Consider the following 13,819-nt stretch of genomic DNA (forward strand, 5'->3'; position numbering starts at 1 on the left):
TTGTCCTTCTTGAACTGATTTATTACACTTAGCATAATACATTCTAGCTCCATCCATGTCATTGCAAATGGCAAGATTTCATACTTTTTATGGCTGAGTAGTATTCCATTGTATATATGTACCACATCCTCTTTATCCATTCATCAGTCGATGAACATTTGGTCTCTTTCCATTATTTGGCTTTGTTGATAATGCTGCTATAAATATTGGGGTGCATGTGCCCCTTTGAGTCAGTATTTTTTTATCCTTTGAGTAAATACCTAATAGTGCAATTGCTGGGTCATAAGGTAGTTCTATTTTTAACTTTTTTAGGAATCTCCATACTGTTTTCTAGAGTGTCTGCACCAGTTTACATTCCCACCAGCAGTGTAAGAGGGTTCCCCTTTCCCCAATCCTCACCTACATCTGTTGTTTTCTGAGTTGTTAGTTTTAACCATTCTGACAGGTGTGATGCAGTATCTCATCATGGTTTTGATTTGTATCTCCCTGGTGTTGAGTGATGTTGAGCATCTTTTCATGTGTCTGATAGTGATCTAGATGTCTTCTTTGGAAAAATGTCTATTCGTGTCTTCCGCTTGTCACTGGATTATTTTGGAGGGGGGTGCTGAGTTTGATAAACTCTTTATAGATTTTGGATACAAACCTTTTATCAGACATGTAATTTGCAAATATCTTCTCCCATTCCATAGTCTGCCTTTTAGTTTTGTTGATTGTTTCCTTCACTGTACAGAAGATTTTTATCTTGATGAAGTCTCAATAATTCATTTTTGCTTTTGTTTCCCTGGCCTCTGGAGATGTGTCTGACAAGAAGTTGCTATGGCCTATGTCAGAGAGGTTGCTGCCTGTGTTTTCCTCTAGGATTTTGATGGTTTCTTGTCTCACATTTAAGTCTTTCATCCATTTTGAATTTATTTTCGTGTAGAGTGTAACAAAGTGATCCAGTGGACAGAATGTTGCTCTCCAATTTTCTCAACACCATTTGTTGAAGAGACTGTCTTTTTCCTAGGATATTCTTTTCTGCTTCACCAAAAATTAGTTGCCCATATAGTTGTGGGTCCATTTCTGGGTTTTCTATTCTGTACTATTGATGTGTTTGTCTCTGTTTGTGTCAGTACCATACGGTCTTGATGATTACAGCTTTGTAGCTTAAAATCTGGAATTGTGATGCCTCCAGCTTTGCTTTTCTTTTTCAAGATTGCTTTGGCTATTTGGGGTCTTTTGTGATTCCATACAAATTTTAGGATTGTTTATTATAGCTCTGTGAAAAATTGCTGGTGGTATTTTGATAAGGGTTGCATTAAATGTGTAGATTTCTTTGGGTAGTATAGACGTTTTAACAATATTTGTTCTTCTAATCCATGAACATGGACTGTTTTTCCAATTCTTTGTGTCATCTTCAATTTCTTTCATCAGTGTTCTATAGTTTTCAGAGTATAATTCTTTTACTTCTTTGATTAGGTTTATTCCTAGTTATCTTATGGGGTTTGATGCAATTGAAAATGGGATTGATTCCTTGATTTCTTTTTCTACTGCTTTATTATTGGTCTATAGAAATGCAACAGATTTCTGTATGTTGATTTTGTATCCTGTGACTTTACTGAATACAGGTATCAGTTCTAGCAATTTTTTGGTTGAGCGTTTCAGGTATTTTACATCATGTCATATCATCTGCGAATAGTGAAAGTTTGACTTCTTCCTTGCCCGTTTGGATGCCTTTTATTTCTTTTTGTTGTCTGATTGCTGAGGCTAGGACTTCCAGTACTATGTTAAATAATAATGGTGAGAGTGGAAACCCCTGTCTTGTTCCTGACCATAGAGGAAAGGCTCTCAGTTTTTCTCCATTGAGGACCCCACTGTGGGTCTTTCGTATATGACCTTTATGATGTTGAGGCATGTTCCCTTTATCCCCACTTTGTTGAGGGTTTTTTATCAAGAAAGGATGCTGTATTTTGTCAAGTGCTTTTTCTACATCTTTTGAAAGTATAATATGATTCTTATCCTTTCTTTTATTAATGTGTTATATCACGTTGATTGATTGGCAAATATTGAACCAGCCCTGCATCCCAGCAATAAATCCCACTTGATTGTGGGCAAATAATTCTTTTAATTTACTTGTTGGATTCAATTTGCTAGTATCTTGTTGAGAGTTATATCAATGTTCATTGGGGATATTGACCTATTTTTTCTCCTTTTTAGTGGGTCTTTTTCTAGCTTTAGCATCGAGGTAATGCTGACCTCATAGAAAGAGTTTGGAAATTTTCCTTCCATTTCTATTTTTTGAAACAGTTTGAGAAGAATGGGTGGCTCAGTCAGTTAAGCAACCAACTCTTGGTTTCAGCTCAGGTCATGATTTCATGGTTTGTGAGATCGAACCCCACATTGGATTCTCTCTCTCTCCATCTGTCTCTGCCCCTCTCACGTTCTTTCTCTCTCTCTTTCAAAATAAATAAATAAACTTAAAAAAATAATAGATATTAATTCTTCATTAAATGTTTGGTAGAATTCCCCTGGGATTTCATCTGGCCCTGGACTTTTGTTTTTTGGGAGATTTTTGATTACTGATTCAATTTCTTTGCTGGTTATGGGTCTGTTCAAATTTTCTATTTCTTCTTGTTTCAGTTCTGGTAGTTTGTATGTTTTTAGGAATTTGTCCATTTCTCCCAGGTTGCCCAGTTTGTTGGCATATAATTTTTCATAATATTCTCATAATTGTTTGTATTTCTGTGGTGTTGGTTGCGATCTCTTTCATTTGTGATTTTATTTATTTGGGTCATTTCTCTTTTCTTTTTGATAAGTCTGGCTTGGGGTCCATCAATTTATTCTTTCAAAGAACTAATCCTAGTTTCATTGATCTGATCTACTGGGTTTTTTTCCTATATCATTTATTTCTGCTCTAATCTTTATTATTTCCCTTCTTCAGTTGGCTTTAGGCTTCTTTGCTGTTTCTTTTCTAGCTCCTTTAGGTGTAAGGTTAGGTTGTGTATATGACATTTTTCTTCTTGAGGTAAGGCTATATTGCTGTATGCCTCCCTCTTATGACTGTTTTTTGCTGTATCCCAAAGATTTTGGACCATCATGTTTTTATTTTCATTTACTTCCATGTATTCTTTTATTTCTTCTTTAATTTCTTGGTTAACTCATTCTTTAGTAGGATGTTCTTCAACTTCCATGTATTTGTGGTCTTTCCAAATTTTTTCTTGTATTTGACTTTAAGTTTCATAGTGTTCTGGTCAGAAAATACGCAAGGTATGATCTTAATTTTTTTGTATTTGTTGAGGTCTGATTTGTGACCCACTATGTGGTTCTATCCTGGAGAATGTCCCATGTGCACTTGAAAACAATGTGTATTCTGCTGCTTTGGGATGAAATGTTCTGAATATATCTGTTAAGTCCATCTGGTTCAGTGATCATTCAAAGCCATTGTTTCCTTGCTGCTTTTCTGCTTAGATGATTTTCCCATTGTTGTAAGTGGGGTGTTCAAGTCCACTACTATTATTGTATTATAATCAATGGGTTTCTTTGTTTGTTATTAGTTGTTTTATATATTTGGGTGCTTTCAGGTTGTGGATATAAATATTTACAGTTGTTAGATCTTTTTGTTGGATAGACCCCCGTTATTATTACATAGTACCCTTCTTCATCTCTTGTTACAGTCTTTGGTTTAAAATCTAGTTTGAATCTAGTTTGTCGGACATAAGTATGGCTACTCCAGCTTTTTTTTTTTTTTTACATCCATTAGCCTAATAGATGGTTCTCCATCCCCTCACTTTCAATCTGCAATTGTCTTTAGGTCTAAAATGAGTCTTTTGTAGGCAGCAGATAGATGGGCCTTGTTTTTTGTTTTTTTCTGTTTTTTTTTTTTTTTTTTTTTTTTTTTTTTTTTTTTTTTTATCCATTCTGTTACTCTGTGTCTTTTTACTGGAGCATTTAGTCCAATCTTAGAGACAATCTAGAGATCTTCTCTGTTCCTTTCTTTTTTGTAAATTTTTTTAATGTTTATTTATTTTCAAGAGATAGAGACAGAGAGCAAGAAGGGGAGGGGTGGAGAGAGAGTGAGACAGAGAATGTGGAGCAGGCTCTAGGCTCTGAGCTGTCAGCACAGGGCCCAATGTGGGCCTTGAACTCATGAACGATGAGATCATGACCTGAGCCAAAGTTGGACGCTTAACCATCTGAGCCTCCCAGGCACCCCATTCTCTGTTCCTTTCTAGTCTTTGTCACATTGCTCTTTCTTTCTCCCTTAAAGAGTCCTCTTTAATATTTCTTACAGAGCTGGTTTAGTGGTTGTGAACTCCTTTAATATTTGTTTGTCTGGGAAACTCTATCTCTCCTATTCTGAATGACAGCCTTGCTGGATATAATATTCTTAACTATATATTTTTCCTCTTCAGCACATTGAATATATCATGCCACTCCCTCTGGCCTGCCAAGTTTCTGAGAATAGGTCTGCTGCTAACCTTATTTGTCTTCCCTTGTAAGTTAGAAATTTCATTTTCCTTGCTGCTTTTAGGATTTTTTCCTTAACTCTGTGTTTTGCAAATTTTACTTTAATATGTCTTGGTGTTGGCCTGCTTTGGTTGATTTTGATGGGAGTTCTCTGTGCCTCCTGGATTTGTATATCTGTTTCCTTCCCCAGATTATGGAAGTTTTCAGCTATAATCTGCTCAAATAAACCTTCTTCCCCTTTTATCCTCTCTCCTTTTTCTGGGTCTCCTATGATACAAATGTTAATACACCTAAGGAGTCACTGAATTCCCTAAGTCTTATTCATGATCCTGTATTTTTCTTTCCCTCTTCTTTTCAGCTTCATTAATTTCCATAATTTTATCTTCTATGTTACTTATTCATTCCTATGATTCTTTCATCCTTGTGGTCATTACAATCATTCAGTTTTTCATCTCAGTTATAGTATTTTTTTTATTTCAACCTGACTGATTTTTAGGTCTTTTAGCTCTACAATAGGGGATTGCCTATTGTCTTCTATGCTTTTCTATGGTGTCTTCTATGCTTTTCTTAAGCCCAGCTAATATCCTTCTGATTGTTCTAAATTCTAGATCAAGCATATTACTTATATCTGTTTCAAAGAGATCCCTGACCATGACCTTTTCTTGTTCTTTCTTTTGGGATGGATGAACTCCTCCATCTTAGCATTTTGTCTAGGTCTCTGGCTTCTGTGTGTTATGAAAGCTTGCTATGTTTCCTGCTCCAGAGAGTAATGGCTTTATGAAGAAGAGATCATATACTGTCCAGGGCCTGGAATTTTAGGAGGTGTTTCTGGTTTATGCTGTGTGTACTCTGCTACTGTTTTGGCTGCTTTTCCCCTCAGGTCAGTCCTCTGCAGAGTTTCTTCTTGCCTGCCGTGGGGAGTGTTTTCACCTTGTCCAGAGTGTGGTGAGTTTTAACTAGGTGTGCTCTGGTCTGCTTGTTAAGAGGCTAGATCCTATGTGTCCTAGAGCTGAAGCTTTGCACACTCTGTGGTCAGTAGACTTGGTGTGTGCAGGAGTTTGTGCTGGTCCTCTGGGGGAAGAGCCAACTGCTCTCGTTCTCAGGTACACTTGCCCTAGTAAAGAAGCACCTGCAGAGCTCAGAGGGGTGGGGCTTGGTGTAAGTAGCTCAGGTCACCACTGTTGGAGCTGTTCTGCTCACTGAAGTCAGTCTGTTCTGATGGGTGGGGGAGAAAAATGGCAACAACCCTCTCCCTCATCCCCAGAGAGGAGAGTTTGTGTCTGCCACTGTCTGTGAAGCCCTCACAGAAGAGCAAACAATCTCACCTCATGTGTCCCAGGCATTCCTCAGATCTCTGCCTTCACCCTGTGTCTGGGCCATTCTGCCCTCCCAGCAGTGTAGTGCACCTGTGTTTTATCTCAGGCATGTTGGCTGGGTTTCAAAATCTAAGTTTTAGGGATCTGGTGTGCCACAGACCTGCTGTGGTCCTCTGGGCCAGGGTCTCATGGCACTGGGGTTGGTGCCAGTTTGTCCCAGAATGGCATTTGCACCAACATGCAGGAGCCTGGAGTTTAGAGTAAAGCATAGCAAAAAGCCAGTGTCCAGGTTAGCTGCCCTCAGCAGGTGTCTCTTTTCCTATGCTAAGGAACAGGGCAGCACAATGGCACCCACCAGCTCTTTTGTCCCCTGAGAGGTTATCCTCCTCTCCCAGATGCACTCCAAGAAGGGGAAACTATCTCTCCCAGTATATCCCAGGGGTTCTCAGATCGTGCCATCTGCTCCTGGGCTTCTGCCCTCCTTCTCCACAGGAGCACCACTGCATCCACCAAGCGCATCCACCATCCACATGGTATGGATTTCTAAACTCCAATTTTTGAGCTCCACTGGTTATAAAAACTCAAGATAATCAGCTCCTCTCATTTTCTCAGTCAGTGGTTTTGAGGAAGTGCTTTTGTTGTGCAATCCCCTGTACATTTCTCTCACTCTCTCTTTCTCTGTCTCTCTCTGTGTCTTCCTTCCTCTCTCCATGATCAGGACTCCTTCTCCTCCACAGCCCACAATCCCTTCTCCCCCAAATCACAGCTCCATACTTCCTACCTTCTACCGTGTGGTCTTTTCTCTCCCTTTACTTGTGCAGTTTGTTTTCTCAGTCTTCAGATTGATTTACTGGGTCTTCAGAATCATTTGATATTTATCTAGCTGCATTCAAGGGACAAGGCAAGCATAGGGTCCTACTACTCCATCATCTTAATCTGATTATATTTTCAAATGTTGAAAGAGGCCTCTTGGATAGCTATATAAGTTTGAATCAAGATTAGATTATTTCCAAACTACTTCAATGTTGTATGGATGCACACTGAATATGGAAAGATATATATGTATGCACACACACATACACACTGTATATATAGTAGGGAATAGAATCAGAGAGTGGAAAGGACTTTTGTTTTCTGCCATATATTATTATTGTACATTTAAAATTTTTGAATCAAGTATAGATTTTATTTAAAGAAAAGAAAGAAAATTTTAGAAAGTGTCAAGAAATGATGCCATATTATTCAATAAAAAGGCAGGAATGCTGTCTATGGTATATTTTCTATTCCTAATGCTAATGACTCTACATCTATGATCCTATGTTTATACAGCCTATATGTATAGGCTGTCAAAGGTAAAAAATTATATTTGTTGACAAGACAAGCAAAAAAGCTATAGACAAAAGTATATTTCATTTTTTATCAAAACCAAAATCCACACAAAAATTACAGAATAGGCTATTTATAATATCAAAAGGGGAATTTTCTACACTAAAGTATTTATTTTACTGCTCTTAGTTTACTATAATAATTCTTCGATTTCCATAATTACAAGAAAGGAAACTAAAAAACAAATGATTGAGTTTATAGAATTGAAAATAATAATAATAATGTAAAGCGATTCAAATGATTGGTATGATCTTCTCTGTGTACTAACAAGAAAATAAGAAGATTCAATAGTTAAATACAGCAATACCTATCATGAGAATTAAATGCATTTCCCTTCAAGGGAAAGTTTTCATTTTAGATGTTAGCCTTTCTATTTAAAGGCGTCCTTTTGGACGCTGTTTAAAGACACTTCGACTTTAGTAAATATTAAATTTAAAGACTGAATAGATTACATCTAAACTCTCTACATCACTAAGGCATATACATAAGCGTTTAATATTATATACAGTATTAAAATAGCTACTTTGTGAATACTTCATGCATTCCCGGGAAAACACTGAATTCCTAAAAATATTCTAAACTTGAATTTCTAAAGAGTCATAGCAATTTGGCTTATGATACAAACTGTAGTTCATATTAAATATTTTGATGTCTGTTGCAATGAGGAATTATCTTGAATAACTGTCATTTATTATATACAATTTGAGCCAAACTCTGAATTTAAACGTCAAAAAGTTGCCATACTATGAAAAAAGTTTCAGAAATGACATGATACACTTCATAAAATCATCTTAATTTTTATTTGCTTATAAATTAACTTGGCATATATTTTTTTGCTAATGCTTAATGAGAAAACCAAATACGAAGGTTGAAGGTGTTTTCATTAATTTAGCCTGAGTAGGCATTCTGCATATTAGATGCATTTTATTTAAAATTTTATTTTAAAGTCATTTAAGATTAATTCAATCAATTTAATTCTTCTTTTTAAGTGAAATTTCATAGTAATACTGTTCATAACGGTATTATTATAAAACTCTTCAACCTGGTGGGAATAATGCCCCTATGCCAATAGGATTATAAATATTATAGTAATCATAATTCTTTGCTCCCATAAAAAGAACTTTGCTTATACCATTCCTTATGTATAAAGCTGTATCAATGACTTTTTTACTGGTGTTGAATAATGTGTGATAATAATAACACTGAGAATGTGGTACCCACATTTTTAGCTTCCCAGTAAATCTCTAAAAATTAATATTTTAGATTTGGCCAGAATATTAATGCAAATTAATTGATTAAAAAAACCAATTTAATGGAGATGAGTATTTCCTTGCTTTTAGCACTTGTATTTATAGAACTATTCTCAAGTAAAGCTATAATCTTAATAAGAGAAGCATGTGCTGTAATAACTAGTAGTTTTCAATATTCACATGTCATTCAGCAAATGAGAATGAAAAATGAACTCTTCTATTGATGTGCTGCTCTACCCCTTATAAAGTAATATTAGGAAAAATTGACAGTTTTGCTACAATTGCTGTATGTATTTTTTCTAAAGTTTCTGTGTATGTATAAGTGTGTAAACATCATGTTTGATCATAAATTTCTGGGTGGGAAGAACTTGTGTTATGATCAATTATATGATCATAATGACAATGAATTCATTCCTCTCATGTGTGAAACCACCATGTTTAATTTCATTGAATCTTTGTTTCAGATTTTGCATGTGGTGCTCACTTTGGTAGCCACTATCTTTTGACATTATATATAATACTTTATGATCTTTTCAACTATGTTTTGAAATTTTATACTAAAGTGGTCTGTGTTGGATGAAATAATTAGTGTGGTCTTTGGCATTTTGATTCCAATATAATATTTGACTTTTTTTTGTCTTGGTGAAAAGCCTTCTATCTATATCATCCTGATACATATTGTTAAATCCAAGAGATAATAGAGGAAATATGTTTGGATTTCATTTTACACTAATTTATTTCTTTTTTTTCTAATTTTAAGTATCAATAAACTTTTTCTGCCAACTGTCAGATACAATCTTTCAATTCTCAGGCATTGGAAATTTGGTACTTGTATTATTTCTATCAGGATCTTGGTTGTCTGAGTATAATAATTACTGGTGTACACAAATTATATTAAACATAAAACATAATAAAAATTTGGCCAATACTTTACAAATGCTATAGTTTATCAAACAATTACCTTATGCTAATTCTGTCCATATACTTACTTGCTAGCATACTAAAAATAATAAAATTTAATTTTCACGGGATGTGTAGATAGAAAGATTAAGCATAGATGCATTGTAAGTTTACTTGACCTCAATATGTGTTTATACGTTTTTATGGCCATCATACTTGTTAATCTTTTTTTCATAACACTTTGCATGAATTTGATTATTAAGTATGGCTTGAATATAAGATTTGAATAACCTCTAAATTAACTGCCTGGTGGGCTGGTGCATTTCTTTTTAGAGATTGAACCGGTCGAGTTCCTCTGAGTGCAGCACAGTTGATAACCCTCTGCCAGGAGAAGGAGAAGAAGCAGAGGCTGAACCTATAAATTCAGATGAGCCAGAGGCCTGTTTTACAGATGGTAAGAGAAAATTCAAGACCTTGGCTAGCCATCCATTTATTCGTATTTGGGGTTTTATCTTAAAACCTAATACTTATCAGGGATTATTCAGTGAAAAGTCAGAAGACTCCACTGCATACTGATTCGGCCATGGCTCTATGACAAAGGGTAAATCATGGAAGCTTTCAAAGCTTCAGTTTCCACACTTAAGATACTTTACTAACAATAATTTACAATGACAGTATGTTATACTGTAAAGCACTTTACTTACTTAGGGTGCTCATACTTCTCATTTTAGATCCTTAATTCATTTTTCCAGTTCTGTGGAACCACTAGAATACAGCTCAATGGGATAGAGGCTACTACTGTCCTTATCATCAAAAGTTGAAGCCACCTGCCAACTTTCAGCACACTGTTTGATACTGTTAACCATTATCTGGTTAATAGTAGTCTGTCTCAAAATCCTTCTCTTGGTTTCAGAAGCCACACTCTACCTTTGTTCTTCTTTTGCATCTCTGAGAGTTGAGTTTCTTCCCCTGTTTCTTTCAGTGACTATCTTTATGCACATCCCTTAAATAACATTGTTCCCCCACATTTCAATGCTGTTACCTTCTTATTTCTCTAGCCCTAAGGGGCTTTATCCATATCTATAGCTTAAACATCTATTTCTGTGTTGTTTGACTCTTACATTATTATCTTTCCCTCTGACCTCATACTTGAGTTCCAGGTATGGTCATCTCTACTGGTTGCCTTTAAACATGTGAGGTAAAATAAGTTTGAAACAAAGTTTAGTGAGTTCTCCCCCATGTAATTCATAGCTTCCTCTGGTCTTTCTCTCATTTAGTGACATCATGATCTATCCTGTCTCTCAAGCTAAAGACTGATTCAGCCCTGACCTCTTTCTTTCTAGCCACAAGTTGATTACAGAAACCACAAGTTGATCAGAAACTCTGGGGATAAGGTGTACATCCTCCAGGGGATTCTAATGCACACTAGAAGCTGAGAACCATTGGTCTATAGGATAAAACCTGAAGTCCTTAACATAGCATTTAAAGCCCTTTGCATTTCAATCTCTTCTTTTCTAACAGTATCTCCTTTGATTCCTTTTCACTTTCTGACTTACTGAACTTACTACTTCTGGAATTTTTCAGGGATTTTATTCAAAGTAGTGACTTTGAACTTGACCTGTGAATTTATGCAATATTTTCTAATCAAATATTGCATTATTCAAGTAAAAACACAAACCTATACTAGAGTTGCAGTATAATACAATAACATAGACCAGAAGCTTTAGAGCCTGATAAACATGACTTCTAACTGGCCTACTGCTAATTCTCTGTGAGACCTTGAGCACATTTTTCAATCTTTTTTTTTCCACATTTTTCAATCTTAAATCTCAGATTCCTCATCTGTAAAATGGATACAACAATCACATCTGAATCATAGGGATATTGAGGACATTAAGTGAGATAACACAAATTAATTACCACAGTTCCTAACATCCTTCTTCTTTTTTTTTATTTTTAAAAATATTTTGTTGACAATCCTGTATAGTTCTGATAACACAGGGTTGATGCTGATGACTTGGTATCTATTATTCTCAGAATCAGTATTTTTTGTAGAAATCATTGACTTGTGTTCATTCTCTATGATTTTCTCAACCTGCTTCCTCTAGCACTCATGTGTGAAAAAAATGCCTGTCAAATAAAGAAATCTTCTAACTACAATGGTACATGAATATTCTTTAAATACAAGCTAAATTTCATTTTATGTGAGAAGCAAACATGTATGACACCCAACTGGTAGAAATTTTGTGTTTGCTGAAATTAGTACCATACGCAAAACAGTTTCCTTTAAAGTGTTTCCTTTACAAAATTTAAGAATTTCATCAGGTGTTGCTTATTTCTCAATAAATTGATTAGCACCATTAAATATGTACAGATACAACCAAGATTTCCTCTATACTTTTTATTAATGACCCTAACTTAAAATTCTAGGATAACTAGAAAGAAGTTGGGTTTATCAAACAAATTGTGTCTTCAAATTAGAAAAGGGCTTTAGAAAAACTTAAACCCTCTGCAGAAAGCATTAATGCTAAGCTATTTCAGACTGTAGTTGCTATTTTACTGAGATTAAACTTTACAAAAAGTTTATTCTAGTCCTACAGAGCTCTAATGAGAATAGTTATGTGAGTCCTTTGAGATTATTCATAACTTCTGAATTGAGTCTAATGTATAAGAGGTATTATAGAAACACATTTTCAGATGAACTTTGACCTTAACAATTGAAAATTTACTGAGGGCCAAAGTTTCAGTTACACAGGTAAATATATTCTGAAGAGCTACAACAACAATGTGACTATAATTAACAATACTGTATTGTATACTTCAGATTTGCTAAGAGGATAGATCTTAAATGCTCTCATCACAGATGTAAAGAAGCAATTTGTAATCGTGTGAAAAGATGGGCTATGCTAATTAACTTTACTGTGATGATTATATTACAACGTATACTTAATATCAAATTATCAATTCATGTACCTCAAATATATACAGTTTTAAATTATCAGTTATACCTCAGTAAAGCTGGGAATGGGGGGTGAATAGGCAAAATCAACCTACAATGATAGAAGTCAGACCAGTAGTTCCTTCTAGAGGGTACAGACTGGGAAAGAACATGGGGGCGGGAGGGGTGCTTTCCTGGGTGCTTAAAATGTTATATCTTGACCTACATGGCTATTATATGAGTATATTAATCTATATATTTATAATTGGTATACTATACTAAATATATGTGCTACCTCAATAAAAAATTTAAATGGGGCACCCAGGTGGCTCAGTCCATTGAGCATCCAACTTTGGCTCAGGTCATGATCTCACGGTTCCTGAGTTTAAGACCCGCATTGGAATCGCTGCTGTCAGCTCAGAGCCTGCTTGAGATCCTCCGTTCTCCTCTCTCTCTGCTCCTCCCCCACCCATGATCTTTCTCTCAACAATAAACATTAAAAAAATTAAATAAATAATTTTTTTTAAAAAAAAGACAAGAAAGTTTATGAGGAAACACACATCTGTGAGTCACATCGCTCTGAGCAGCTAGAAACTTTTTATACTTGCTCAACCTGCTGAGCTAAGAAGCTCAGCCTGGTAAATCAAACAGGGCATCCAATTTGCTGAGCCTCTCACCATCTATCCACTTAATTATTCTTTCATCCAATCAGCAAATAATCATTAAACAACTTTGGTATTTCAGGCCCAGGGTGCTCACTGGAGAGAGATAGAGCAGTGAAAAAAACAATGTCCCTTGCCCAAACAAATATTTAGTAGTAAATATTTAGTAGGACAGATAAGTGATACATGGAAGAGGTCAGTGGTGGTTAGGAGTTTTTTTGTTTGGGGGACGGTGGGTGGAGAGCACTACTTTAACATGATGAAACCCAGTATAGAGTTTATGAAATGCATCACGAGAACAAATTAATGAAACCACCCAAAAGAAATAGCATTTACCCATGGGGACCCATTAAAATGTTTGAGAGTTCTCTGTTATGTTTACATTTAGTTAATACTCCTTTTAAAAAAGAAGATGTGATAACATTGCCAACCAGCTAGGTTGGAAATCTCTTAGGATATGCCTTTGCATAAAAGCCAGACAGTCAGTCGAGCACTCCTGCCTCAAAATAAGAGTAAGAAACTCTCTGAGGTGTTATAAATCCTAAGGGCAATATTTATAAACTTTTGTCTCAGATAAAAATCTTACTTTTCTAATTAGAACGTATAGTCCCTTTTCTTGCCTAAATCTAAAATCCTAAGAATAATATTTCTCTTCAATTTTAAGACTGACAAAAATAAATCTCAGATAGTAAAATCTTAAAAGGGAAACTTTCTTCTCTGGTAAATTATGCTTGAGACAGATAGATTCTGTTCTGCACAAGATCTTTGTTTTTATTTTATGATAATTTATAAAGTCTAAAGCATTAAGTTAATATAAAAAAATACTACCATCCTAAATTTTTTCACTCCTCCTGTTTTCTTTTGCTCAGGAAGAGATTATCTGGGAGTCAATTTTTGGTCCTACCTTTTTACTATTCTCCC

The 13,819-nt window shown here is 35.3% G+C and overlaps 1 protein-coding gene and 1 long non-coding RNA gene across 6 annotated transcripts in view; one reads left to right on the forward strand and one right to left on the reverse strand.

Annotated features, from left to right (window-relative positions):
- SCN9A (sodium voltage-gated channel alpha subunit 9) overlaps positions 1-13,819 on the forward strand; it is a 166,139-nt gene that overhangs the window by 118,206 nt on the left and 34,114 nt on the right. The window contains exon 18 of the mRNA XM_060621369.3: positions 9,632-9,752. Within this exon, the coding sequence (XP_060477352.1) occupies positions 9,632-9,752 (121 nt within the window). The remainder of the gene's footprint in view (positions 1-9,631; positions 9,753-13,819) is intronic.
- LOC132670957 (uncharacterized) overlaps positions 1-13,819 on the reverse strand; it is a 117,922-nt gene that overhangs the window by 24,719 nt on the left and 79,384 nt on the right. The window lies entirely within an intron of this gene.

Source organism: Panthera onca, chromosome C1 (genome assembly GCF_046562875.1).
Source record: "Panthera onca isolate mPanOnc1 chromosome C1, mPanOnc1 haplotype 2, whole genome shotgun sequence".
Classification (NCBI taxonomy): Eukaryota; Metazoa; Chordata; class Mammalia; order Carnivora; family Felidae; genus Panthera; species Panthera onca.